The 26643-nt window shown below is 38.1% G+C and overlaps 1 protein-coding gene and 1 pseudogene across 4 annotated transcripts in view; one reads left to right on the forward strand and one right to left on the reverse strand.

The window, feature by feature from the left end:
• The window catches only part of KIF4A (kinesin family member 4A), a 115387-nt gene that overhangs the window by 22416 nt on the left and 66328 nt on the right, over window positions 1–26643 (reverse strand). For all 3 annotated transcript variants that reach the window (XM_081808714.1, XM_081808716.1, XM_081808715.1), the window contains 6 exons: window positions 25672–25857; window positions 20881–20984; window positions 19543–19687; window positions 18685–18795; window positions 11053–11136; window positions 10442–10555 (listed from right to left, as the gene is read on the reverse strand). In XM_081808714.1, the coding sequence (XP_081664840.1) occupies window positions 10442–10555; window positions 11053–11136; window positions 18685–18795; window positions 19543–19687; window positions 20881–20984; window positions 25672–25857 (744 nt within the window). The remainder of the gene's footprint in view (window positions 1–10441; window positions 10556–11052; window positions 11137–18684; window positions 18796–19542; window positions 19688–20880; window positions 20985–25671; window positions 25858–26643) is intronic.
• On the forward strand, window positions 24201–24858 carry LOC102739699 (large ribosomal subunit protein eL43 pseudogene; annotated as a pseudogene). Its single transcript, XR_014141307.1, has 2 exons — window positions 24201–24508; window positions 24715–24858. The product of XR_014141307.1 is annotated as a large ribosomal subunit protein eL43 pseudogene (transcript).

The following is a 26643-nucleotide window of genomic DNA, read 5'->3' on the forward strand; positions in this document are numbered from 1 at the left end:
ACTTGCCCTTAACTAGTCATGATAAGGAATTGAAATATATTTTGATTATCTGTTCTATTTAATACACAGGCACCCATTCTTTTTTAAATTTTTTTATTTGAGTATAGTTGACACATAATGTTACACTAGTTTCCTGTGTACAACATAGTGATTCAACATCTCTATATGTTATGCTGTGTTCACTACCAGTATAGCTACCATCTGTCACCATACAATGCTATTACAGTATCATTGACTATATTGATGCTATTCTTTTTATTCCTGTGACTTCATTCCATAACTAGAAGCCTGTACCTCCCACTCCCCTTCACCCATTTTGCCCATGCCTCTACTCCCCCTTTCCCTCTGGCAACCATCCATTAGTTCTCTGTATTTATAGGTCTGATTCTGCTTTTTGTTTGTTCATTCATTTGTTTTTTAGATTCCACATATGAGTGAAATCATATGCTATTTGTCTCTCAGTCTGACTTATTTCACTTAGCATAATACCCTAGAGGTATTAGGTCCATCCATGTTGTCACAAATGGCAAGATCTCATCCTTTTTTTATGGCTGTGTAACATTCCATTGTGTGTGCTGTGTGTGTGTGTATCATATCTTCTTTACCCATTTATCTATCAGTGGACACTTAGGTTGCTTCCTTATCTTGGCTATTGTAAATAATGCTGCAATACACATGGGGTGCAAATATCTTCAAGTTAGTGTTTTCATTTTCTTTGAGTAAATACCCAGTAGTGGAATTACTGGATCATATGGTATTTCTATTTTTAATTTTTTGAGGAACCTCCATACTGTTTTCCCCAGTAGATGTACCAATTTACATTCCCACCAACAATACACAAAAGTTCCTTTTTCTTCACATCCTTGCCAACACTTGTTATTTTTTGTCTTTCTGATTTTAGCCATTTTGACAGGTGTAAGGTAATATCTCATTGTAGTCTGATCTGGTGAGTAGTGATGTTAAAGCATTTTTTCATGTGTCTGTTGGCCATTTGTATGTCTTCTTTGGGAAAATGTCTATTTAGGTCCTCTGCCCATTTTTTAATTTGATTGCTTTTCTGGTGTTGAGTTGTACAAGTTCTTTATATATCTTGGATATTAACCCCTTATTGGATATATCATTTGCAAATATCTTCTCCCATTCAGTAGGTTGCCTTTTTGCTTTGTTGATGGTTTCCTTCACTGTGCAAAAGCTTTTTATTTTGATGTACTACCAATAGTTTATTTTTGCTTTTGTTTCTCTTGCCTTAGGAGACATAATTAGATATGCACTCTTAATCTTTAAAGTCAATGAATGAAATTTTTTAAGCAAACAAAACTAAATTTAGTTTCTAAAAAGTAACCATCTCTGAGAACATTTTCACTTTTTTTTTTTTTAAAGATTTTATTTATTTGACAGAGAGAGCACAAGCAGAGGGAGAGAGAGAAAGAGAGAAGCAGACTCCCTGCTCAGCAAGGAGCCCGATGTGGGACTCGATCCCAGGACCCTGGGATCATGACCCAGGCCGAAGGCAGCTGCTTAACTGACTGAGCCACCCAGGCGTCCCCATTTTCACTTTTGATGGAGACATACAATGCTTAAAAGTAATCAAAAGGAGGGTGGAGTGAGTGAATATATTAACATCAGATAATGTAAAATTCACATCAAAGACTATTATTGAGGATAAAAAAGATTATTTCATAGTGGTAAAGGAGTCAATTATTCAAAAGGACTTAATCCTTAATGTTTATATCTATAATTTAAGCACCAAAATCATACATAAGCCAAAAAAGGAGATAATATGAAATCACAAAAATACTCAGTTGATCCAAAAGAAGCCAGAAAACAAACAAAATAAAAGGAATGATGAACAGATGGGACAAATAGAAAATAGCAAGATAATAGAGTCAAACCTACCCATATCAATAATCATAATAAAAGCAAATGGTCTAAACACCCCAATTAAAATGCAGATTGTCAGACTGTATTATAAAAGCTAGACCCAACTATATGCTGCCTAGAAGAAACACATTTTATTTTTTTTTAAGTTTATGTATGTATTTTAAATAATCTCTACACTCAGTGTGGGGCTTGAACTCATGACCCTGAGATCAAGAGTTGCATGCTCTTCAGGGCACCTGGGTGGCTCAGTTGACTGAGCATCTGCCTGTGGCTCAGGGGTCATGATCTCAGGGTCCTGGGATTGAGCCCTGAATAGAGCTCCCTGTTCAGTGGGGAGTCTGTTTCTCCCTCTGCCTCTCCCTCCCACTGTGCTCTCTCTCAAATAAATAAATAAATGAGAATCTTTAAAACAAAAAAAAAAAGAGTTGCATGTTCTTTTGACTGAGCCAGCCAGATACCCCGGAAACACTTTAAAAACGAAGGCACAGATAGGTTAAAACCAAAGGGATTAAAAAATATATACCATTTTAGGGGCGCCTGGGTGGCTCAGTCGGTTAAATGTCTGCCTTCAGCTCAGGTCATGATCCCAGGGTCCTGGTATGGAGCCCCAGATCGGACACCTGCTCAGCAGGGAGTCTGCTTCTCCCTCTCCTCTGTCTCTCCCCTCATGCTCATGCTCTCTCTCTCCCTCTCATGCACACATTCCCTCTCTCTCAAATAAATAAATAATCTTTTTGGGGTGCCTGGGTGGCTCAGTCAGTTAAGTGTCTGCCTTCGGCTCAGGTCATGAACTCAGGGTCCTGGGCTCAAGCCCCGCGTCGGGCTCTCTGCTCAGCGGGGATTCTGCTTCTCCCTCTGTGCTCTCTCTCTCTCTCACAAGCAGGGGGAACGGGAGAGGTATATATATATATATATATACACACATACATATGTATATATATACCATTATATGTGTATATATATGTATATATATACCATTCTAGCATTAGTAAAAAAAAAAAAAAAGCTGGAGGGCCTACATTATTATCAGAAAAAGTAGATTTCAGAACAAAGAATATTACCAGGAATAAGAAAGATCATTTCATAATAATGAAAGGATCAATTAATCCTAATTATTTACACCCCTAATAACAGAGCGTCAAAATACATGAAGCAAAAGTAGAACTACAAGGTGAAAAAGACAAATCCATAATTCAAGCTGGAGATGTGAATACCCACTTCTCAATAAATGATAGAATAAGTAGGCAGAAAATCGGCAAGCATACAGTAGAAATGAACAGCATAATCAAATAGAAAAGATTGACATTTATAGAACACTCTCTCCAACAATAGCAAAATACATGTTCTTCTCAAGTACACATAAAATATTTGCCAAGATTGACCATATTCTAAGCCATAATAAGCCTCATTACATTTGAAAGGATTCAAGTCACACAATGTTCTCTAACCACAATGAAATTAAATTAGAAATCATAACACAAAGATATCTAGAAAAATACCCCAATATTTGGAAACTAAATAACTCACTTGTAAAAAACCCTTGGGTCAAAGAAGAAATCAACAGGGAAATTAGAATGCATTTTGAATTGAATGAAAATGAAAATATAAGTATCAAAATTTGTGGGATGTCATTAAAGGATTACTTAAGGGGAAATTTATAGCACTAAATGCCTATATTAGAAAAGAAGGGGCACCTGGATGGCTCAGTCGGTTAAGCATCCAACTCTTGATTTCAGCTCAGGTCATGATTTCAGGGTTGTGAGACTGAGTCCTGTGTCAGGCTCTGCTCTGGGCATGGAGCCTGTTTGGGATTCTCTCCCTCCCACTCCCTCTGCCCCTCTCCCTGCCTCAAAACAAAAACAAAAACAAAAAAACAACCCTCGAATCAATGACCTCAGCTTCTACCTTAAGAAACTAAAAATAATAAAAGCTAATTAAATCCAAGCCAGAAGTAAGGAAATAATAAAGATCAGGTTGGAAACTAATGAGTTGGGGTTTGGGGGACATTTTTAAAATTTTGGTAAAATACACGTAACATAAAATTTACCATTTTAACTATTAGTAAGAATGAGCTGGTTCTTTGATAAACCTCTAGCCAAACTGATCATGAAAAAGGCACAAAATATCAATAACGGGAATAAGATGATATTACCACAGCTTTTACAGACTTTAGAAGGATAATAAGGGAATATTATGAATAACTTTATTTGACAACTTAGATGAAGCAGACAAGTTCACCAAAACACACAAACTACCAAAGCTTACTTAAGAAGAAATATATAACCTGAGCAACCCTATATCTATTTTAAAAAACTGAATTTTAGTTAATTTTCACCTACTCCCCAAAGCAAATCTAACAAAAAACCCCTTCAGGCCCAGATGACTTAACTTGTGAATTTTACCCAACTTTTAAAGAAGAAACAATATTAATTCTATACAAACTCTTCCAGATAATTGAAAAAGAAGGAATACTTCCCAACTAATCCGAAGAGGCCAACATTACTTTGATACCAAAACCAGATGAAGACATTATAAGAAAACAACAGACCAATATCCCTCATGAACAGAGATGCAAAATTTTACACAAAATTTTTATTTTAGAAAAATTTTAATTTTATATACTGCTGATTTCAACAATACATAAAAAGGATGATATATCACAACCAAGTGGAGTTTATCCAAGGAACGCAAGCCTGGTTTCATAATTGAATATCAAAACACAGAATAAAACCTTACAACAAATTAAGAATACATAAGAACTTCCTCAATCTGTGGGGTGCCTGGGTGGCTCAGACGGTTAAGCATCTGACTCTTGATTTTGGCTCGGGCCATGATCTTGGGGTCCTGGGATCAAGCCCTGCAAGGGGCTCTGTGCTCAGCAACTCTGCTCCTCCCCTACCCCCCGGCTTGTGCTCTCTCAAATAAATAAATAAAATCTTAAAAAAAAGGACTTCCTCAATCTGATAAAGGGTATCTATGAAAAACCTACAGCTAACATCATACTTAATGGTGAAAGACTGAATCCTTTCCCCAAGATCAGGAAAAATAGAATGGTTTCTACTGTCACCACTCCTATTCAACATTATCCTGAAGGTCCAAGCTGATATAATAGGATAAGTAAGAGAAATAAAAGACATACAGATTAGAAAGGAAGAAATAAATCTGTATTTACAGATGGCATGACTGTTTGTGTAGAAAATCCCAAAGAACCTACAAAATAGTTACTAGACTAATAAAGTCAAAAGACAAAAGTTAATATACAAAAATCAATTGTATTTCTATAAACCAGCAATGAACAACCGGATAAACAATTTGGCAGTTTCTTATAAAGTTAAACATACACTTACCATATGACCTTGCAATTCTACTCCTAGGTATTTACCCAAGTGAAATGTTTACCTATGTTTACACAGAAACCTGTATATAAATGTTTTTATAGCAGCTTTATTCATAATCACCAAAAACTGGAAAAAAGGGGCGCCTGGGTGGCTTAGTTGGTTAAGCATCTGCCTTCCGCTAGGTTCATGATCTCAGGGTCCTGGGATGGAGCCCTGCATCGGGCTCTCTGCTCAGTGGGGAGTCTGCTTTTCCCTCTCCCTCTGTGTTCTCTCTCTCTCAAGTAAATAAATAAAATATAAAAAAGATTAAAAAAAACTGGAAAAAAACTCCAAGATATCTCTTAATAGGTGAATTGATAAACTGTGGGATATCCATACAATGGAATACAACTCAGCAAAAAAAAAAAAAAAAAAAAAGGCAGAAACTACTGATTCATGCAACATTTATAAATGAGTCTCCAATGCATTATGCTAAGTGAAAGAAGTCATGCTATATGTTTCTTTTTTTATATGTTTCTATTTATATGACACTGATGCAAAGGGAAAACAATTATAACAGAATATACATCAGTGTTTGCCAACCGCTAGGGTTGTGGGAGGAGCTGATCACAAACAGGTAGAGAGGAATTAGGGAGGACAATAAAACTATCCTATATCTTGCTTGTGATGGTGGTTCTACAACTGTATGTGTTGTCAAAACTCTCAGAATTGCATACTACAAAAGGTAAATCTTACAGTATGTCAGATATGCCTTAATAAAGTTGAAAAAAATCAATGTCATTTGCCATACTAACAGAGTAAAAACAAACCATAAGATCATCTCAATAGGATTCAGAAAAAACTTTTGAAAAAACCCCAACATCGTTCACGATAAAAACTTTCAGCAAACTAGGGATAGACAGGAACTTCTTCAAACTGATAAAGGACATAAACTGAAACCTGTAGCAAATATCATATTTGATGGTGAAGGATTGAATGGTATCTCCCCAAGACTGGGAGAAAAGCAAGGATGTCTCTTTTCACCTACTCAATTAAATATTTTACTGGAGGTTCTAGCAAGTGTAGTAAGACAAGATCAAGTTAAAAAAAAGGGGCATACAGAGCTAATAAGTAAATAAAATTGTCTCTATTTGCAGATGACATGATTGACTATGTAGCCTCTATAAAAAAGCTGTAAGAGGGGAGCCTTGGTGGCTTAGTCAGTTAAATGTCTGCCTTCGGCTCAGTGTCATGATTCCAGGGTCCTGGGATTGGGCCCCCCATCGGGTTTGGGGTCCTTGCTCGGTGGGGAGCTTGCTTTTCTCACTCCTTCTCCCTCTGCCTGCTGCTCCCCCTGCTGTGCGCTCTCTCTGTCAAATAAATAAATAAAATCTTAAAAAAAAATTAAAAAAGGGGGCGCCTGGGTGGCTCAGTCATTGGGCATCTGCCTTCAGCTCAGGTCATGATCCCAGGGTCCTGGGATCGAGCCCCACCTTGGGCTCCCTGGCTCGGCGGGTGTCTGCTTCTCCCTCTCCCACTCCCCCTGCTTGTGTTCCCGCTCTCACTGCCTCTCTCTCTGTCAAATAAATGGATAAAATCTTCAATTAAAAAAACCCAAAAGAGCTATAAGAACCAATGAATATGTCCAAACAATTGGAAATTGAAAAAAACATTTCCGATATCATAAAAATATGAAATACTTAAGAATATATTTGACAAAAGATGTGCAACACCTGTATACTGAAAACCAAAACACTACTGAGAGACATTAAAGATTTAAATAAATGGAGAGATGCATGGTGTTCATAAATCAAAAGACTCAATACTGTTAAGATATAAATTCTCCTCAAGTTTATATATAGATTCTATGTAATCCTAATCAAACTCCCAGTAGACTTTTTTATGGAAATTAACAAGCTGATTCTAAAATTTATATGAAAATGCACAGCACCTAGTTTTCCCAAAACAACTTTGAAAGAGAATAACAACTTTGGGGGGCTTATACTACCTGATTTCAGAACTTATTACAAGGCTAGTCTGATGAAACATGTTGGTATTCGTATAAAGATAGGTCAATGGAATAGAATCTAGAAATTGATTTATGGACAATTGATTTTGACAAAGGTGTCATGTTAAAATGAATCATAGACTTAAATGTAAAGCTTAAAACTGTATAAAATAAAAAGCTTTTGCACAGCAAAGGAAATAGTCAACAAAACTAAGAGGCAACCCACAGAATGGGAGAAGATATTTGCAAATGATATTACAGATAAAGGGCTGGTATCCAAGATCTATAAAGAACTTCTCAAACTCAACACCCAAAAAACAAATAATCCAGTCAAGAAATGAGCAGAACACATGAACAGACACCTTTCCAAAGAAGACATACAAATGGCTAACAGACACATGAAAAAATGTTCAACATCATTAGCCATCAGGGAAATACAAATCAAAAGCACAATGAGATACCACCTTACACCAGTTAGAATGGCAAAAATTAACAAGACAGGAAACAAGTGTTGGCGAGGATGTGGAGAAAGGGGAGCCCTCGTACACTGTTGGTGGGAATGCAAGCTGGTACAACCACTCTGGAAAACAGTATGGACGTTCCTCAAGAAGTTAAAAATAGAGCTACCCTATGACCCAGCAATTGCACTACTAGGTATTTACTCCAAAGATATATAGTGAAAAGAAGGGGCACCTGCACCCCAGTGTTCATAGCAGCAATGTCCACAATAGCCAAACTGTGGAAGGAGCCGAGATGCCCTTCATCAGACGAATGGATAAAGAAGATGTGGTTAATATATACAATGGAATATTACTCAGCCATCAGAAAGGATGAATACCCACCATTTGCATTGACATGGATGGAACTGGAGGGGATTAGGCTAAGTGAAATAAGTCAAGCAGAGAAAGACAATTATATGGTTTCACTCATATGTGGAACATAAGGAATAGTGCGGAGGACCACAGGGGAAGGGAGGGAAAACTGAAGGGGAAGAAATCAGAGAGGGAGACAAACGATGAGAGACTCTGGACTCCGGGAACCAAACTGAGGGTTACAGAAGGAGGTGGGTGGGGGATGGGGTAACCGGGTGATGGGTATTAAGGAGGGCATGTGTAGTGATGAGCAATAGGTGTTATATGCAAATAATGAATCGTTGAACACTAAATCAAAAACTAATGATGTACTGTATGTTGGCTAATTGAACACAATAAAAAAATAAAAATTAAATTAAATTCAAACTTAAAAAAAATTCTAGAAGAAAATTTAGAGGGAAATCTTAGTGACCTTGGGTTTGGCAAATATTTCTTTTTTTTTTTTTTTTATTTTTTTTTATTTTTTTTATTTTTTTTTAATTTTTTTTTTTTTAAAGATTTTATTTATTCATTTGAGACACAGAGATACAGAGAAGGAGAGAGAAAGCATGAGCAGGGAGAGAGGCAGAGTCAGAGGGAGAAGCAGGCTTCCCGCCAAGCAGGGAGCCCGATGCGGGGCTCGATCCCAGGACCCTGGGATCATGACCTGAGCCGAAGGCAGACACTTAACCATCTGAGCCACCCAGGCGCCCCTGGCAAATATTTCTTAAACAGGGCATAAAACCCATTAAGCATAAAAGAAAAAATGTCAATAAATTGGATGGCATCAAAATTAAAAAGCCTTGCTCTTCAAAAGACCCTGTTAAAAAGGGGAAAGGCAAGCTACAGCCCAGGAGAAATTTATAAAACATAAAAGTCCTTTGTTCGATATATCTAGAATATATAAAGAATTCTAACTGAAAAGTAGTAAAAAAAGATAACCCAATTAAAAAATGGGGAAGGGGGGGCGCCTGGTGGCTCAATTGGTTAAGCATCCACCTTTGGCTCAGGTGGTGATCTAGGGGTCCTGGGATCTAGCCCCTCTCCCTCTCACTCTGCCTCTCTCTCAAATAATAAATAAATAAAATCTTTAAAAAAATGGGGAAGATTTAGGGCGCCTGGGTGGCTCAGTCGTTAAGCATCTGCCTTTGGCTCAGGTCATGATCCCAGAGTCCTGGGATCGAGCCTCATGTCAGGCTCCCTGCTCAGCGGGGAGTCTGCTTCTCCCTCTCTGGTTGTGCTCTGTCTCTCTCTCTCTAAAAAAAAAAAAAACACAAAAACAAAAAGCAAACCAAACAAACAAAAAAAAAATGGGGAAGATTTGAACAGATATTTCACATAACATACGTATGGCAAATAAGCACATGAAAAGATGCTCAACATCATTAGTCATAAGGGAAATGAAAACTAAAATCACAATGAGGTACCACTACCCATTCACTAGAATACCTAAGATTTAAAAGACTGATCATACTCAGTATTCCTAAGAATGTACAGCAACAAGAACACTCATAAATTGCTAGTAGAAAGTACAACCACCTGGGAAAACAATTTTTGCAGTCGCTTAAAAGTTAAAACATACACCTACCATATGAGAGACCCAGCCAGTCCACTCCTAGGTTACCTACCCAAAAGAAATAAAAACCTATATCCACACAAAGACTTGTATATATAAATGTTCAGTACAATATTTGTAATAACTGAAAACTGGAAACACCACAAAATGCCCACCAGCAGGTGAATGGATAAATGAATTGTGGGACAGCCATATAACAGGATGCCATTCAGCAATAAAAAGGAAAGACGTATTGAGACACACAACCACAGGGATGAATCTTGATATAATTATGCTGAATGAAAGTCAGAAAAAGAAAACATACTGTATGATTAATTTTTTATACATAGAAAATAAAAACTAATCTATAGTGACAGAAAGCAGATGTAATGGTTGCCTGGAGATTGGGAAGGAGAGGGGTGGACTGGGGAGGGGAGAAAAGGATTACCAAGGGGTACAAAGTATGTTTTGGTCATGACGGACGTTGACATTGTCTTGATTGTGGTGCTGATTTCATGGGTGCATCTGTGTCATAGCTTATTAAATTGTACATGTTAAATATGTACGGTTTATTGTAGGTCAGTTGTACCTCAGTAAAACTGTTAAAAAAAATTAACTGAACTTCAGTGGAGGCAGGGACGGAAAGGGTTCTCTACTCTTGGTCTTTAACATCTGTTCAAAGATATTCAAAGGTATCATTAGGAAATCAGGCTTTCGGGGAGAACTTCAGATTTTGAAGTGTTTAATTCTGAACCAAAAGAAAGCTATTTTCCACGTCTTCCCTATCCCCAGTGTAGATAAGAGAAATGGCAGCGCAAGCTGTCCATACCTTCACTCGAGCTGCAGTGCCTTCCATTCCACGGCTCTGAGTCTCTTTCCGCTTATCTGCGACCTCCTGTTGTTTTTGGAGAGCATCCTTGAGACGCTTGTTGGCAGCTGCTGCCTAAATAAAAATGGCTCACAGTAATGTTGAATTGAAGGTTGACCAAAAAAAAAAATGTTTTAATTTCCATTTTACCTTCTTAGTAAAGAAAAATGAAAAAAATTCTATGGGTTTGAGTTCCTATAGGAATCAACTTTTAAGTCTCCGTGCACATAATACTGGAGAACAGCTACTGCTTTAGAGTCTAGGAGAGGTACACATTTCAAAGAAGTACTTTGGACTGAAAGTGTCTGGCAATGTCACTTCTCAATATTACTCTGTATTTTTTTTTGGAAAAAAGAAAGCCCAATCGGAAAAAAAAAATCCTTACTTGAACAGTACCATTTTCTTCAGATTTTTATCTGCTCACAGTTCATGACATATAAACAGGGATTAAGACTTAGGAATTGCTGGCCAAGATTGGTATCACTGGTTTCTCAGGACACTGGCTCGTTTAAGGGATACTACTTTGTCAGCACCTAAGCCTGAAGGTGACGTAGTAGATTGGATTTTCTTACCTCCTCAGTTTTACGTCTGAGCACATTAGACTGTTTCTGGAAGTTTCTTTCAAGTTTGAGCAGTTCATATTGCCTCTTACGGTCCTGAGAAGAAAAAAGTCAGACTTTTAATTGCGATTCAGCTAGCTAACATAAAACCTTATAACATAGCTAAAGAGTCTTTCAATGTAACAGTCATTATGGAAAACATTATGGAGGTTCCTCAAAAAATAAAAATAGAACTACCATACAGTCTAGCAATCCCACTACTGGGTATATATTCAAAGGAAATGTAATATGAAATCAGTATCTTGAAGAGGTATCTGCATTCTCATATTCATTGCAGCATTATTCATAGTAACCAAGATATGGAAACAACGTAAGTGTCGACAGATGAATGGATAAAGAAAATGGGGCATATGTATACAATGGAATATTATTCAGCCACAAACAAGAAGGAAATCCTGCCATTTGCAACAACATGGATGAACCTAAAGGTCTTATGGTAACTGAAATAAACCAAACTAAGAAAGACAAATACTGTATGATCTCACTTACATGTGGAATCTAAAGAAGTCAAACTCATAGAACCAGAGAGTAATGGTGGTTACCAGGAACTGGGGGTGGGGAAAATAGGGAAAAGTTGGTCAAAGGTACAAATGAGTAAGTTCTGGGGATCAATATATAATAGTGACTATAGTCAGTAATACTGTATTGTATACTTGAAATCTGCTAAGTGTTAGGGTTAGTGTTAATCTTAAATCTTAAGTGTTCTCACCACACTGAAAAAAACTATGTGAGGTGATGGATGTATTGCCAACAGGAAATGTGACATCTCCAAACTTATTCTTCTCTTTCAAGACTGTTATGCCTATTCTGGATCACTTCCAGTTCCATATGAATTTTAGGATCAGCATGTGAATTTCTGCAAATAAGCCAGCTGGAATTTTGATAGAGATTGTACTAAATCTGTAGATCAATCTGGGAAGTATTCCATCTTTTTTGGCGGGGGGGGAGAGTATTAAGCATATTAAGTCTTCCCAGCCATGAACATGGGCTATCTTTCCATTTATTTAATTATTTCAATGATGTTTTATAGAATTTAGTGTATAAGTTTTACATTTGTTAAGTTTATTCCTAAGCATTTTATTGTTATTGATGCTATTATAAATGGAATTGTTTTCTTCATTTTCAAATTCGTTTCTAGTGTAAAGAAATACAACTGACTTTTGTACATTGAACTTATATCCTCCAACCTTGCTGAACTCATGTATTAGTTTTCCTAGTTTTTTAGTAGATTCTCTAGCATTTTATTTTTATTTTTTTAAAGATTTTACTTATTTATTTAACAGAGAGAGAGACAGCGAGAGAGGGTACACAAGCAGGGGGAGTGGGAAAGGGAGAAGCAGGTTTCCTGCCGAGCAGGGAGCCTGATGCGGGGCTCGATCCCAGGACCCTGAGACCATGACCTGAGCCAAAGGCAGTCGCTTAACCGACTGAGCCACCCAGGCGCCCCTCTCTAGCATTTTATACATACACAATCATGTTACCTGCTAACAGAGTTTTGCTTCTTCCTTTCCAATCTGGATGCCTTTTATATATTTTTCTTGCCTAAGTGTCCTGGCTAGAACCTTCAGGACAATGTGGAATAAAAGTGACAAGAGTGGATATTCTTGTCCTGTTCCTGATCTTAGGGGGAAAGTATTCTTTCTTTCCCAATTATGATGTCAGCTGCGGGATTTTCATAAATGCCCTTTAACAGGTTGAGGAAGTTCCCTTCTACTCCAAGTTTCCTGAGTGTTTTTATTATGAAAGGGTGATGGATTTTGTCAAATGCGTTTTCTGTCTGCTGAGATTATCATGTGGTTCTTGTCCTTTATTCTACTGATATGGTGTAATATATCAACTGACTTTCAGATGTTAAGGAAGGCTTACATTTTTTTCAGATGAACCCTACTTGGTCATGGTGTATCATTCTTTTTATATGTTGCTGGATTGAATTTGTTAGTATTATGTTGAAGACTTTCACTTCTAGGGGCGCCTGGGTGGCTCAGTTGGTTAAGCAACTGCCCTCGGCTCAGGTCATGATCCTGGAGTCCCGGGATGGAGTCCCGCATTGGGCTCCCTGCTCGGCGGGGGGTCTGCTTCTCCCTCTGACCCTCCCCCTCTCATGCTCTCTGTCTCCCATTCTCTCTCTCAGATAAATAAATAAAATCTTTAAAAAAAAAAAAAGACTTTCACTTTTATATTCATAAGAGATATTGGTCTATAGTTTTCTTGGGATGTCTTTGGTTTTGGTATAAAGGAAATATTGGCCTCATCGAATGAGCTGGGAAATGTTTCCCCTGCTTCTGTTTTTTGGAATTGTTTCCGAAAATTTGGTATTATTTCCTCTTTAAATGTCTGATAGAACTCACCAGTGAAGCCATCTGGGCCAGGGCTTTTCTTTCTGGTAAGTTATTCATTCATTCATTCATTCATTCATTCATTCATTCAAGAGAGCGAGCGCACACAAGAGTGCAGGGGGATGGGCAGAGGGAGGGGGAGAGGGAGAGAGAGAATCCTCACACAGACTCCCTGTTGAGCGCGGAGCCCAACTCAGGGCTTGATCCCAGGACCCTGAGATCATGACCTGAGCCGAAATCAAGAGTCAGACGCTTAACCGACTAAGCCACCCAGGCACCCCCTTTCTGAAAAGTTTTAAACTAGTAAATTAATCTCTTGTTATGGGTCTATAAAGATTTTCTATTTCTTCTTGAGTCACTTTCAATAATTTTTATCTTTCCAAAAATTTTCCCATTTCATTTAGGCTATTTAATTTGTTGGCACACAGTTGTTCATAGTATGCCCTTATAATCCTTTCATTCTGAAAACCAGTAGTGACATCCCCTCTTTATTCCTAATTTTAGTAATGAATCTTCTTTTTTTCTTGTTAAGCCTATCTAAAGATTTGTCAGTATTTGTTGATCATTTCCAAGGTCCAATTTTTGGTTTCACTGATTTTCTCTATTATTTTTTCCATTCTCTATTTCATTAATTTCCACTCTAACCTTTAACATTTCTGTCTATCTGCTAGCTTTGGGTTTAGTTTGCTCATTTTTTTTTTTTTTTCAGTGTCTTAAAGTGGAAGTCTAGGTTACTGATTTGAGATCTTTATTCATTTTTAATATAGGCATTAACAACTACAAATTTCTCTCTAACACTGCTTTAGCTGCATCCCACAAATTTTGGTATATTATGTCTTTGTTTTTATTCATCAAAAAATTTCCATGTGATTTCTTCTTTGATCCATTATTTAATTAGGACTATGTTGTGTAATTTCCTCATATTAGTGAATTTCCCAAATTCCTTTCTGTTATTGATTTCTTATTTCATTCCATTGTGGTTGTAAAATATACTTTATATTATTTCATTCCTTTTAAGCTTATTTTTTTCCTTTTAAGCTTACTGAGGCATGTTTTATGGCCTAACATATGGTCTATCCTGGAGAATGTTCTACGTGTACTTGAGAAGACTGTATACCCTGCTGTTGGAGTAGTCTATAGATGTCTATTAGGTCTAGTTAGTTTATAGTATTTTTAAGTCTTTGATGTCCTTGCAGATCTTGTGCCTAGTTGTTCTATCCATTTTTGAAAGTGAGGTATTGAAATGTCTAAATATTATTATTGATTTGTCTATTTCTCCCTTCATTTCTGTCAGTGTTTGCTTCATGTATTTTGAGGCTTTGTTGCTAGGTGCATATATTTTTTAATAATAGTTAGCTTCCTAATGGGTTGACTCTTGTATCATTATAAAATGTTCCTTTCTATTTCTAGTAATATTTTGTGTTTTAAAGTGTATTTTGTCTGTATAGCCACATCAGCTCTTTTATGGTTGGTGTTTGAATGGTAGATCTTTTTCCAACCTTTTGCTTTCAACTTATTTGTATCTTTGAATCCATCATGTGCCTTCTGTAGACAGCATATCTTGTTATAGATCTTGTTTTTTTTTTTTTAATCCAGTCTGACAATTTCTACCTTTTGAGTAGATGGTTTAATCTACTCACATTATGTTTATTGATATGTTTGGATTCATCTTTTCAAGTTTACTTTTTTTTAAATGTCATATCTTTTTTGTTCCTCCGTTCTTTCCTTACTGTTTTCTTTTACATTAAGTGAATGAGTATTTTTTAGGGTAGCATATTGATTCCTTTAATGATTATTTCACCCTATTTCTGAGCTATTTTCTTTTTTAAAAGATTTTATTTATTTGACAGAGAGAGAGCAAGCGCACAAGCAGGGGGAGCGGCAGGCAGAAGGAGAAGCAGGCTTCCCGCTGAGCAGGGAGCCCAACGTGGGGCTCGATCCCAGGACTCTGGGATCATGACCTGAGCTGAAGGCAGACGCTTAATGACTGAGCCACCCAGGCGCCCCTTGAGTTATTTTCTTAATGATTGTCCTCGGACTTATAATAAACATCTTATCAGAATCTACTTCAGATTTATATTAACTTAATTCCAGTGAAATATAGAAACATTATTCCTATACAGCTCTGTTCTCTTCCCTTTTTGTGCTATTATTGTTATGTAAATTATATTTAGATGTAACCACATAATTCATTATTATTACTATTACTTTATATAATTTGTTCTCTAAATAAGCTGAGATGAAAGAAGAGCAAATATATATTTATAGAATTTGTTCTTATTTACCATTTCTGGTTCTCCTCATTTCTTCCTGTAGATTCATGTTACCACCTGATGCCATTTCTTTACTCAAATACAACTTTGCTCCCAGCCACCTCCTTTGTCAAATATATTACATTTCTATGTTATAGGGTCCATCAATATAATTATATAAACATTATTTTATATAATTGCTTTTTAAATCAGTTAAGAGAAGGGAGAAGAAATACGCAACTATACTCTCTTTTAGAATTACCTACATAATATCTTTACTGGCACTCTTTGTGTTTTCTGTGTGTGTGTGTGTGTGTGTGTGTGTGTGTATGTGTAGATTCAAATTACTGTCTGATATCACTTGCTTTCAGTCTAAAGTTCTTTTAGTATTTCTTGTAAGGTAGGTCTGCTAAAAACAAGATCACTTGGCTTTTGTTTATATGGAAATGTCTTTATTTTTTTAAAGATTTTATTTATTTGAGAGAGAGTGAGAGTGAGAGAGCACAAGCAGGCAGAGGGGCAGATGGAGAGGGAGAAAGAGACTCCCCACTGAGCAGGGAGCCCGAGTTCGATCATGACCTGAGCCAAAGGCAGACGCTTAACTGACTGAGCCACCCAGGTGTCCCTTGTCTTCATTTTTGAAAGAAAGCTTCAGTTATCTATACAATTCTTTGTTGATAGTATTTTACTTCAGCACTTTGAGTATGTTGTCCCACTGTCTTCTGGCCTCCATTGTTTTTGATGAGAATTCAGCTGTTAATGGGGTGCCTGGGTGGCTCAGTCGTTAAGCGTCTGCCTTCGGCCCAGGTCATGATCCCAGGGAGGGTCCTGGGATCGAGCCCCACATCGGGCTCCCTGCTCCGCGGGAAGCCTGCTTCTCCCTCTCCCGCTCCCCCCGCTTGTGTTCCCTCTCTCGCTGTGTCTCTCTCTGTCAAATAAATAAAATCTTTAAAAAAAAAAAAAAATTCAGCTGTTAATTTTATTGGGGTTTGCTTGTATGTGATGAGTCATTTTATTTTGCTGCTTTCAAGTTTTTTTGTCTTTGTCTTTCAACATTTTGACATAATGTGTTTTGGTGTGGATCCCTTTGCATTTATTTTGGAGTTTATTGAACTTCTTCGATGTGTAGATTTTTCTGCAGCAAATTTAGAAAATTTTCAGCCATTATTATCTTTGAATATGTTTACTGTTTCACTTACTGTTCTTGCGGAGCTACCAGTTTCTTAATTGCTCACCACCAAAATTTCCATTATTTTTGACAGCTCCTTTAGGTGTTAACTTCCCCAAACTCTGTCCCCAAATAAAGAGAGCCCCTTAGGGAGGGCTGCATTCCTATGGCTGTTCCAATGGCCTGCCTCTCCTCCCACGACAGAACCTCTGTATCACTGCTCAGGACTGGGGAGTGGGGATAGTAGCCCACTTCCCTGAGTGACTGCTCTGTTCTATGAGTAGGGTGCTGGGCAGGGGCAGTACGCTCTATTTTTCTTGGCTTGCCTCTCCTGACATGGAACCTATATCCTACCATTAGATGGGTTGGGGTAATCAGGCCCCAGCATTCTTGGCCTTTTGTAGCAGGAGTAGAGCTTCTGCCCTACACATAGGGGCTAGGCAGAAGAAAGGATCCCTAGACCATCTTGGTTGCTCTTGCCTGAAGTGGAACTTCAGCAACCTGGAGCTATGGGGGATGAAACAGAAGAAACCATGGCCACAGACTGGAAGTTGAGGAGTGAGGGGAGTGCCACGGAAGAGTAGAGCTTCTGCCCTACACATAGGGGCTAGGCAGAAGAAAGGATCCCTAGACCATCTTGGTTGCTCTTGCCTGAAGTGGAACTTCAGCAACCTGGAGCTATGGGGGATGAAACAGAAGAAACCATGGCCACAGACTGGAAGTTGAGGAGTGAGGGGAGTGCCACGGACCCTTGCTTCTTACTGAGGTTTAGTAGATTTCCTTGAATAGAGTTTCTTTGCTATATGCCCTTCAGGACATAGAGAGACTTTCAATGCCTGTTTTTATAAATTTCACTACTTAGGCTTCTTTTGCCAAGAGTGTTCACAAAGCTCCTCTTGCCACCATTCGAAAAGTACCTCTCCTCATTTCTTGACCCAATGCATCACATTCTGGCCAATTCTAGTATATGTGCTGCCGAAGCAAGCACAACATTCTGGCCAATTCTAAAAATGTCCCCATATCAATGTCCTTTCCAAGAATACTGTTACTACTCTAATTCAGGCCCTTACTATCTTTCTGGATGACGTAATATGTTCTTAACTTGTGTTCTGCCCTCCAGTTTCTCAGTACTTCAGTTTGTTAAACACATTACTCTCAGATGTATCTTTTTAAAGCAGTACTTGGCTGATATCACTTTGTTTCTCAAAAACCTTAAAAATCTTTGCACTGCTAACAAAATAAAGTTCAAACTTCTTAGATCTTTAACAATCCAGCTTCATTTTGTCTTTCTGATGGAATCTTCTACCATCCTTCATCCCACCAGGACCATTCATCATTCCTTGAATATGCTTATAAAGTTGTCATCTCTGTGTCTTTGCTCCTGCTGTTCCATCTATCTGGAATGCCTGCACCTGTCTCTATCAAAGTCCTCCCTATTATTCAAGGCCTGTTCAGCTGTCATGTTTTCACTCTTCACTCTTCACTGGAAATATGCTTTTCTTTCTTAATTACCTTGGTGTTTTAGGCCATTTGTAAAGCACAGATCTCTTTATTCCTTCAATTAGAGAAAACCATGCTTATGCCTCACCTTCCCCTTTAGATTAAGACATTCTTCAAGGGCAGAGCTCATATACTACTCATCTTTCTATTTTCCATGGTATCTAGTGGGTAGTACCTGGCACATGGTAGACATTTAAGAAATACCTGTTAAATTCATGAATGTGTCACATTTTTTGGAGAGAACCAGTTGTTTGAAGAAAAGCTTTAGTGTTAGTCAGCCCAAAGAAGGGTTTATTAGGTAGGCCTTTGAAAAGTTGTAGTTACTTACTCGTTCTTTTAACTGGATTACTTCTTTGTCTTTTTGTTGTTTCCACTGTCTAAACTTCTCAGCATCCTCTTTCATCTGACGCATTAACTGTACCCGCTGGCTTTTCATCACCTGTAAAAACAAAACCCAGTACAAGTGTTAGTCATCTGCCCTTACTCTAGGCTGATGTGCAGATGGATAGACTAACTATTAAGAAGAGAGAAAACCCAGAGCTAAGCTGAGAAGGCTGCCAACGGATTTTCTGATTAGGCTTGCAATACCCCTTGCTATGTTTGCACAGGGTTTCCAAGTATAGACTACACAAATGAACATGCTGAAGAAACTTAAAAAAAAATGTACCGACAGCTAAATCCAGCCCTAAATTCTTTGTATATAAATGAAATTCCAAGGAAATATCTACTAAGCCTCAAGGACAAATCCACCTAGCAACCAGTGTATTCTAAAGGTGCCAGTATAAGCGGCCTGTGACTCCACTTTGCAGATGTCAGAAGTCGAACATTCAAAAACTGAAAATATTTTCCAGGTGTCGCCACTTTGCAACTACTCTACAAAATTATTCTACATAATCATGGAAGGTGGTCAGGATATCACCACAAAATATCGAGGTATCTTTCTCCTTTGCTTTCGGAGACTCTAACATTAAGCTCTGAATGCTCAAGCAGGGTTTTGTTATTCAGATTCTAGATGACTACCAGGACAATGTCCTGTAAAAGGGACATTTGGGGAGAGTCACACATTGGAAATGATGGCCCTGCCTCCTACTTTCTCACCTGACAATGCCTCTGTAGTATAATTCTAAATGGAACACCTATGTTTGTAAGTGTTAATGAAATAAACCCAAGGATGAGAGTTTATTACCCGTATCTCCTGGTTCAATTTGGAAACGGTATGCTCTGTGGATTCTTTCAGCTTCAGAAGTTTGGACTGCTCATTCAGTTTCTTCTTCAGATCGGCCATTTGACCCTCTAGGTCCTGGAGACGTTTACGGCGGCGCTCACTCAACCTAAAAACAGATGCTACAGGAGTGAAGACTAGCAGAGTGAAGCCTGACTTCAAAAGACAGAGCATTCGACTCCCAGGTTCACAATCCTGATATATATAAAATAGGTGATCAGTCACATAGCCATCTTTAAATAATGAATAACCACCCAAACAACCAAAACCGTCTCAATTAACGGGAGCTCAATAACAAAGAGTAAAACAACAAATTTTTTGAGTATATAACAATGCAATTGACTCAATACATCACTCCCCACCACTATGTTAAAAGGATGGTTGAGGATATTTCACTTTAGTTTAGCTGTAAAGGAATAATTCTGATGATTATTACACTAGTCTGAGATTATTACTCTCGGTGGGAGGCCTGCTTCTCCCTCTCCCACTCCCCCTGCTCATGTTCTTGCTCTCACTCTCTCTCTCTGTCAAATAAATAAATAAAATCTTTAAGAAAAAAAAAGAACATGAACTTGAGACTCAACAGAGATAGAGTCACTGAGTAAAAAGAAGGTAGAATAGCCAGTAAGGAAGAGGTCTGAGGAAGAGTAGGATATTCTGGTTATCTGTCTTGGTTTTATGCCTTTTTTTTTTTTTTTTTTTAAGTAGGCTCCATGCCCAGTGTGGGGCCCCAAGTGGGGCTTGAACTCATAACCCCAAGATCAAGACCTGAGCTGAGATCAGGAGTCTGACGTTTAACCGACTGAGCCACCCCGGGCACCCCTGTCTTGATTTTATTCTTAACTGACTAAGGGATGGCTAGACTGGTTTTTCATTTACTAGCCTGGACATTAATTCTACTGACAAGCTAATCTGCCATCAGTGCAGGGACAAAGAAACGGTAGCTGTCTGGTAGGTCTGATAATCTTTCAAAATCCAGCTCAAATGCTAACTTCTCATAGAGACTTTCTTGATCATGCTGGGCTAACCTGCTATCTCCTGACTCTGAACTCTTAAAGCAATTAACCACCTAGGAAATTTATCTAGCTACTAATCACACGCTGTTATGGCTTTCTTTTACTGTCGTCAGGAGGTACTGTTTAAAATCTCAATTAACTTTTCTTTTGTTTAGATCTCCTCTCCACAACTAGGTGTAAATCCTGTGGGGGGCAGGAAATGGCTCTTTTACTTCTCTATTTCCTTTTGTAACTCCTCACACATAGTAGGGACTTGAAAAATAATACTTATTGGATGTATTCTCACTTGGCTTGGTTGACATCCTTCTTTGTTGTCTGGAGTTCAAGAACCAATTCTTCTTTTTCCTTTTGCAGATTGATGACTTCCAATTCTAGATTTTTTATGTTATCCTAGAAATGTTATAGGTCAGAGAGAAAGCATTAAAAGGCACGGGAAGAAAATCACTTAAAATAAAGAAAGTCACTTCAACATTCCACAGCTTAAGGAACTATGTATTCAATTTTACCACTTCAATTGCACACTATAAACATCTGTACTTGATTTAAGGAGATTAAAGTTATGTGGAATCCAAAAGCCTGGGTTTGAACCTTGAGTCCAGCACTTAATATCTAAATATCTTAAGGGAAGTCATTTCATCTCTTTTTAGCCTTAGTTTCTATGCAGAAAAGAGTTAATATAGCCCGAGATTGCTGTTCTTAAAAAAGGGCTGCTTGCAAGATTGGTCCTCGGCTCAGGTGGGTCTTGGTAGGGTTTCCATCATTTTGATAAGAGTGGCTCATTATGCCAAGAAACAGACTCTTAACCAGAGAGAACAAACTGATGGTTACCAGAGGGGAGGTGGGTGGAGGGATAGGTGAAATGGGTTATGGAGATTAAGGAGGGCACTTGTTGTGATGTGCACTGGGTGATGTATGGAATTGTTGAATCACTATATTGTACACCTGAAACTAATATGTATGTTAACTAACTGGAATTAAAACTTAAAAAAAATTCCTGGACTCCTAGACTCCAGGGAGCTTCCCTGATAGACAACATTTCACACATGTTGTCACAACCCATTGCTAGAGGAATTAAATTCATATTGTGTTACTCCACTGGGAGAAGACTCTTAGAAGCTTGCATCTGGTTTCCTTCAGACTTTGCCTTTTCCCTTTGCTGATTCTGTTTTGTATCCTTCCACTGTAATAACTCATAGCTGTGTGACTATATGCTGAGTCCTTTGAGTCATCCTGGCAAATTGTTAAACCTGGGGGTGGTCTTGGGGACCTCCGAGAGTTTCCCTATCTATGTAAACAATTAACAACACCACTTACTTCACAGGGTTGTTGGGAAGATCAAATAAGATAAAAAAGGAATGACATTTTGTAAATAGTAGAGGGCTGCACAAACATCCTTATATTCAGAACTTTCAAACATATATATTCAATACCAAGTGCAGTTCTGCATGCATTTAGGAAATGAATTCCAGAAACTGAATTTTAGTAGTTTCCAAGATTAGAAAAATCCAATAGATTCCTTCCTGTTCTCATAACCAAAAAATTAAAGGAAACTGGCTGAATGAGTGGTTGGTAGCCAAGAAGATTGTGCAGGTCTTAGACCAGTATTGAAATGACACAAAGAGTCACGTTAGGTGGGGCTGTATCAGAGAAGCTTTCTAAATAGGCAAGAGCTGTTTTCCACAAAATCTCCTGGCCATGCTAGTACCCAATGAAAATCAATCTCATTGCTTTATAGTTACCCTGCATATTTAAACCAGCAATAATGTGTGTGTGTGTACTTAGGGAAGTAACACATGGAAACATTGTGGTAAAAAATAATCCAGATAATATATATAAAGGGCAAGTTCCTCTGCTGCCCTACTCTTCCAAAATTCCAGTCCCCTATCCAGAACTAACCACTGTTATCAGCCTGGTCCAGATCTTCCAGACAATTTTTCTAGACATTTACACATATATGTAAATACCTTAAAATATGTGTAGCTAATAAATACATAAATATATTGTGTCAAATGTCTATAGTATTTATGTAAATAGATACAAAAGTAATATATACATACACACATATACATGTGCATATTTGTGTGTGTGTACCCATTGAAATGTGTTAAAGATAAGTAGAATTACACTATATGTATATATTATTCTATAACTTGCTTTTTTCCAGTCTTAGAGATTTATTTATATCATTGCATATAGATCTAACTCCTGTTTTTGCCATAATGAAATATTCTTGTGCATGTCTTCTGTGCATATGTGCAAGGTTTTTCTAGGGTAAGAACAAGTGGAATTACAGAGTCATGGTGGTACACACTTTTAATCTTAATAGATACTGCTGCTAAATTTTCCTCTAAAGTGGCTATTCCAATTTACACTCCTGCTAGCTGAGTACTTGTGTCCCTGCACCCTTACCAACATTTGATATTACTACACTTCAAAATTTTTACCAATCGGATGGGTGAGAAATAGTATCTTTTCATTATATATGCCACATTTAGTCAAAACTATCTGACTCCACAAAGGGAGTTGAGTCCTGGGTTACTATAACTCATGGCAATCTTCATTAATCAGAACCTATACCTCCTCAAATTTTTCTTTTCTTTTTTAAAAGATTTTATTTATTTGAGAGAGAGAGACACAGCGAGAGAGGGAACACAAGCAGGGGGAGTGGGAGAGGGAGAAGCAGACTTCCTGCTGAGCAGGGAGCCCGATGCGGGGCTCGATCCCAGGACCCTGGGATCATGACCTGAGCCGAAGGCAGACGCTTAACGACTGAGCCACCCAGGCGCCCCGTTCCTCAAATTTTTCTACAGCAATTCTTCAGTGATAGAAAAAATACTTAGAACAAGAAACTACCTTTATTTATTAGAAAGAGATAGTGATTTACATGTGATGAAAAGGTACTGTTTACAATAAGAATTTGTTTCCTCCTTTTAAAAAATATTTTATTTATTTACTTGACAGAGAAAGAGAGACACTTGACAAGCAGGGGAGCGGCAGGCAGAGGGAAAGGGAGAAGCAGGCTCCCCACTGAGCAGGAAGCCCGACATGGGGTTCGATTCCAGGACCCTGAGATCATGACCTGAGCTGAAACCAAGAGTTGGTCGCTTACCTGACCACGCCACGCAGGCGACCCTATGGTAATTTTATTTTTAATCTTTTGAGGAATCTTTATACTATTTTTCCCAGTGGTTGTGCCAGTCTGCATTCCCACTAACAGTGCATGAGGTTTCCTTTTTTTCCACATCCTCGCCAACACTTGTTGTTTCTTGTGTTTTTGATTTTAGTCATTCTGACAGGTGTGAGGTGATATCTCATTGCAGTTTTGATTTGTAATAATGTCTAAAATTTTTAAATTAACGTATTATACTACCAAATCATCTCTACAAATATAAGGTAAGTGTCAGAAGGAACAGCTTTAAAGAATTTGAAGTATAAGCCTAGGGAACAGGGGAGAAGGTAGTAGGGCAGGAATTGCTTTTATTTTACTGTTTGGCTTTTACAAATGATACACATGCATCTGCCATAAAGAAAAATTAAGTGTAAAAAATGTTAAACAAGACTGTAATAAGAAAAAGGAAATAAAACCGCTCTCTGGGTTCAGACCTAGTTTGCAGCGACATGGCTAAATGCACCAAGAAGGTCGGAATCGTGGGTAAATATGGGACCTGTTAGGGTGCCTCCCTCAGGAAAATGGTGAAGAAGATTGAAATAAGCCAGCACGCCAAGTACATTTGTTCCTTCTGTGGGAAAACCAAGATGAAAAGAAGAGTTGTGGGGATCTGGCATTGTGGCTCCTGAATGAAAACCATAGCTGGTGGCGCCTGGACCTACAACATGACTTCTGCCGTCACAGTAAAGTCCATCAGAAGACTGAAGGAGTTGAAAGACCAGTAGAAGCTCCACCATTTGAAACACTGCTAGCCTATGGGGCGCCTGGGTGGCTCAGTCGTTAAGCGTCTGCCTTCGGCTCAGGTCATGATCCCAGGGTCCTGGGATCGCCCTGCTCGGCGGGAAGCCTGCTTCTCCCTCTCCCACTCCCCCTGCTTGTGTTCCCTCTCTCGCTGTGTCTCTCTCTGTCAAATAAATAAATAAAATCTTAAAAAAAAATTGTTAGAAACACTGCTAGCCTATAATAAATGGGTTAATTTATGTAACAAAATTACTTTGGCTTGTTGTTAAATTTATTAATTAGATCTTTCAATTTGTGTTGCATTAGTTTTGCTTTCTCAAAGGATTTGGAAATTAAAAGTTCTTCTATTTTTTATTGGAAAAAAAAGGAAATAAAACCTCTAATGGCAACTCAGCTATTATTTTGGAATACCCAAGGGGAATTCTCTACCCTAAGGAAAAAAAGCGTTGAAAATTCTTTGGGACAAACACTTTTCTTGTTTTTAGGGGAGCCTGTGGTAGAAATGCATGAATACTATCAGGATTTCTTGATTACCAGCATATAGAACCTGAGGGTGGTAGGATATAGCTAGACGGGGAAACAATCAACCCTTTCCTCTACCAGCACAGCCAACATCATTCTGTGGATGGGAAACACTGAGCTACAATGGAAAATAAGGTCTGAAGCAAGGGTAACTCTGTGGAATAACCTGAAAGCCAAAGACTTGGCTTTCAGTAAAGACCTGATTATTAATTAGCAAGGGCCAGATAGAACTACCACTAGGACAACCAGTTTAGTCATTTGCCAAGTCAAGTGATATCCATTATAAGTCTCTTCCTAATTCACACTATAACCAAGGCCATCTACTAAGAGATCTATCTTCCTTAGAATGTCAGTACGGTTATTAGAACAAAATTTCTCCACAAGTAGGGACCACATTTATTATTATGTTATCAAACTATTTATTAAATACCTATTGCATAAGGTAAGGTATTAGATTAAATGAAACAGAATTGCAGGTTCCCTATCCTGAATGTATCCGTTTTTGGAAACCAACAATGCAACTCCATGTGTACTAGGCGCATTATGTTCTCTCACCATCATCAAGAACAGTGTGCCCATTCTCTTCCCATACAATTAAAGAGAGATGGTAGACATGAACAAATGCTGCTCTTGTAAATATTTTACCTGGTACTGGAAATGAATGGGCTGTAGTTGGCTGTCATTCTGAGTCATCTTTCTGGCTAGGGCCTCTTTCAGTGCAAGGGCTTTATTCAACTCAACCAGCTCCTTAGACATCTGAGCTTGACGTAGAGCATGCTGAGTAGTGAAAGCATCAGAAGATCTACTGGTCTCTGGACTGGTTTCTACTTGCTGGAAAAGATCAGGATAATGATTTGTAAGAGAAACAAGCCATTGGAGTTCCTTAGGTCCTGCTTCATCAGGTCTCACAGCCACTTCTCCATTGTTAGTACCTCTGTTCTTCTAAAAATATGGTTTCTCATACATTTGCATTAAACATATAAGATGAATCGAGCCTACCTATTTTCCCGCTCTCACGGCACCTTATTTCTTATATCCTTTAACCGACTCTTCTAGAGTAAACTAAATTTCTTGCTCTTTCCTTTATTGATTGGGCTAACATTTCTTAACTTTGACGTCATCTTAAGGGGTCTTTACAGGAGAAAGAGTTCTGGAAGTGGCACTTTAGGAATGGTGGAAATGGAGAAGAGGCTTTGTTTATTCTTACAGAGCTTGCCTCTGGCACCCGATTTATCTCCTATCTTTCTTCTTTCAGAATATAAAAAATACCGATACATGTTTGTTTCAGGGGGAAAAGACGTCTCAAGCAAACCGTTGTCTAGCCTTCCATTTTGACTTTACTCTATAACCTTTAGCCAACATCTAATACGTTTTATCTATTCTTGCAACTCAAACACTCCAGATATTCTCCTTGGTTCTTTTAGCTCCTACCCATCCCAACCATAGAAAAAGTATGATGAGAAAAAAATCTCTTCCATGTCTTCTCTGATGCTTTTTTGACTTTGCCAGAATTTCCTGATTTGTTCCTTTCTTCATTCCAACTTGCTAGACAGCTGATGCAGAATACTAACATCTAACAAGGAATCGGTAAGCCAGATTGCAAATAAGGACAATGAC

Source organism: Leptonychotes weddellii, chromosome X (genome assembly GCF_054177405.1).
Source record: "Leptonychotes weddellii isolate Sample4059 chromosome X, ASM5417740v2, whole genome shotgun sequence".
NCBI classification, from domain to species: domain Eukaryota; kingdom Metazoa; phylum Chordata; class Mammalia; order Carnivora; family Phocidae; genus Leptonychotes; species Leptonychotes weddellii.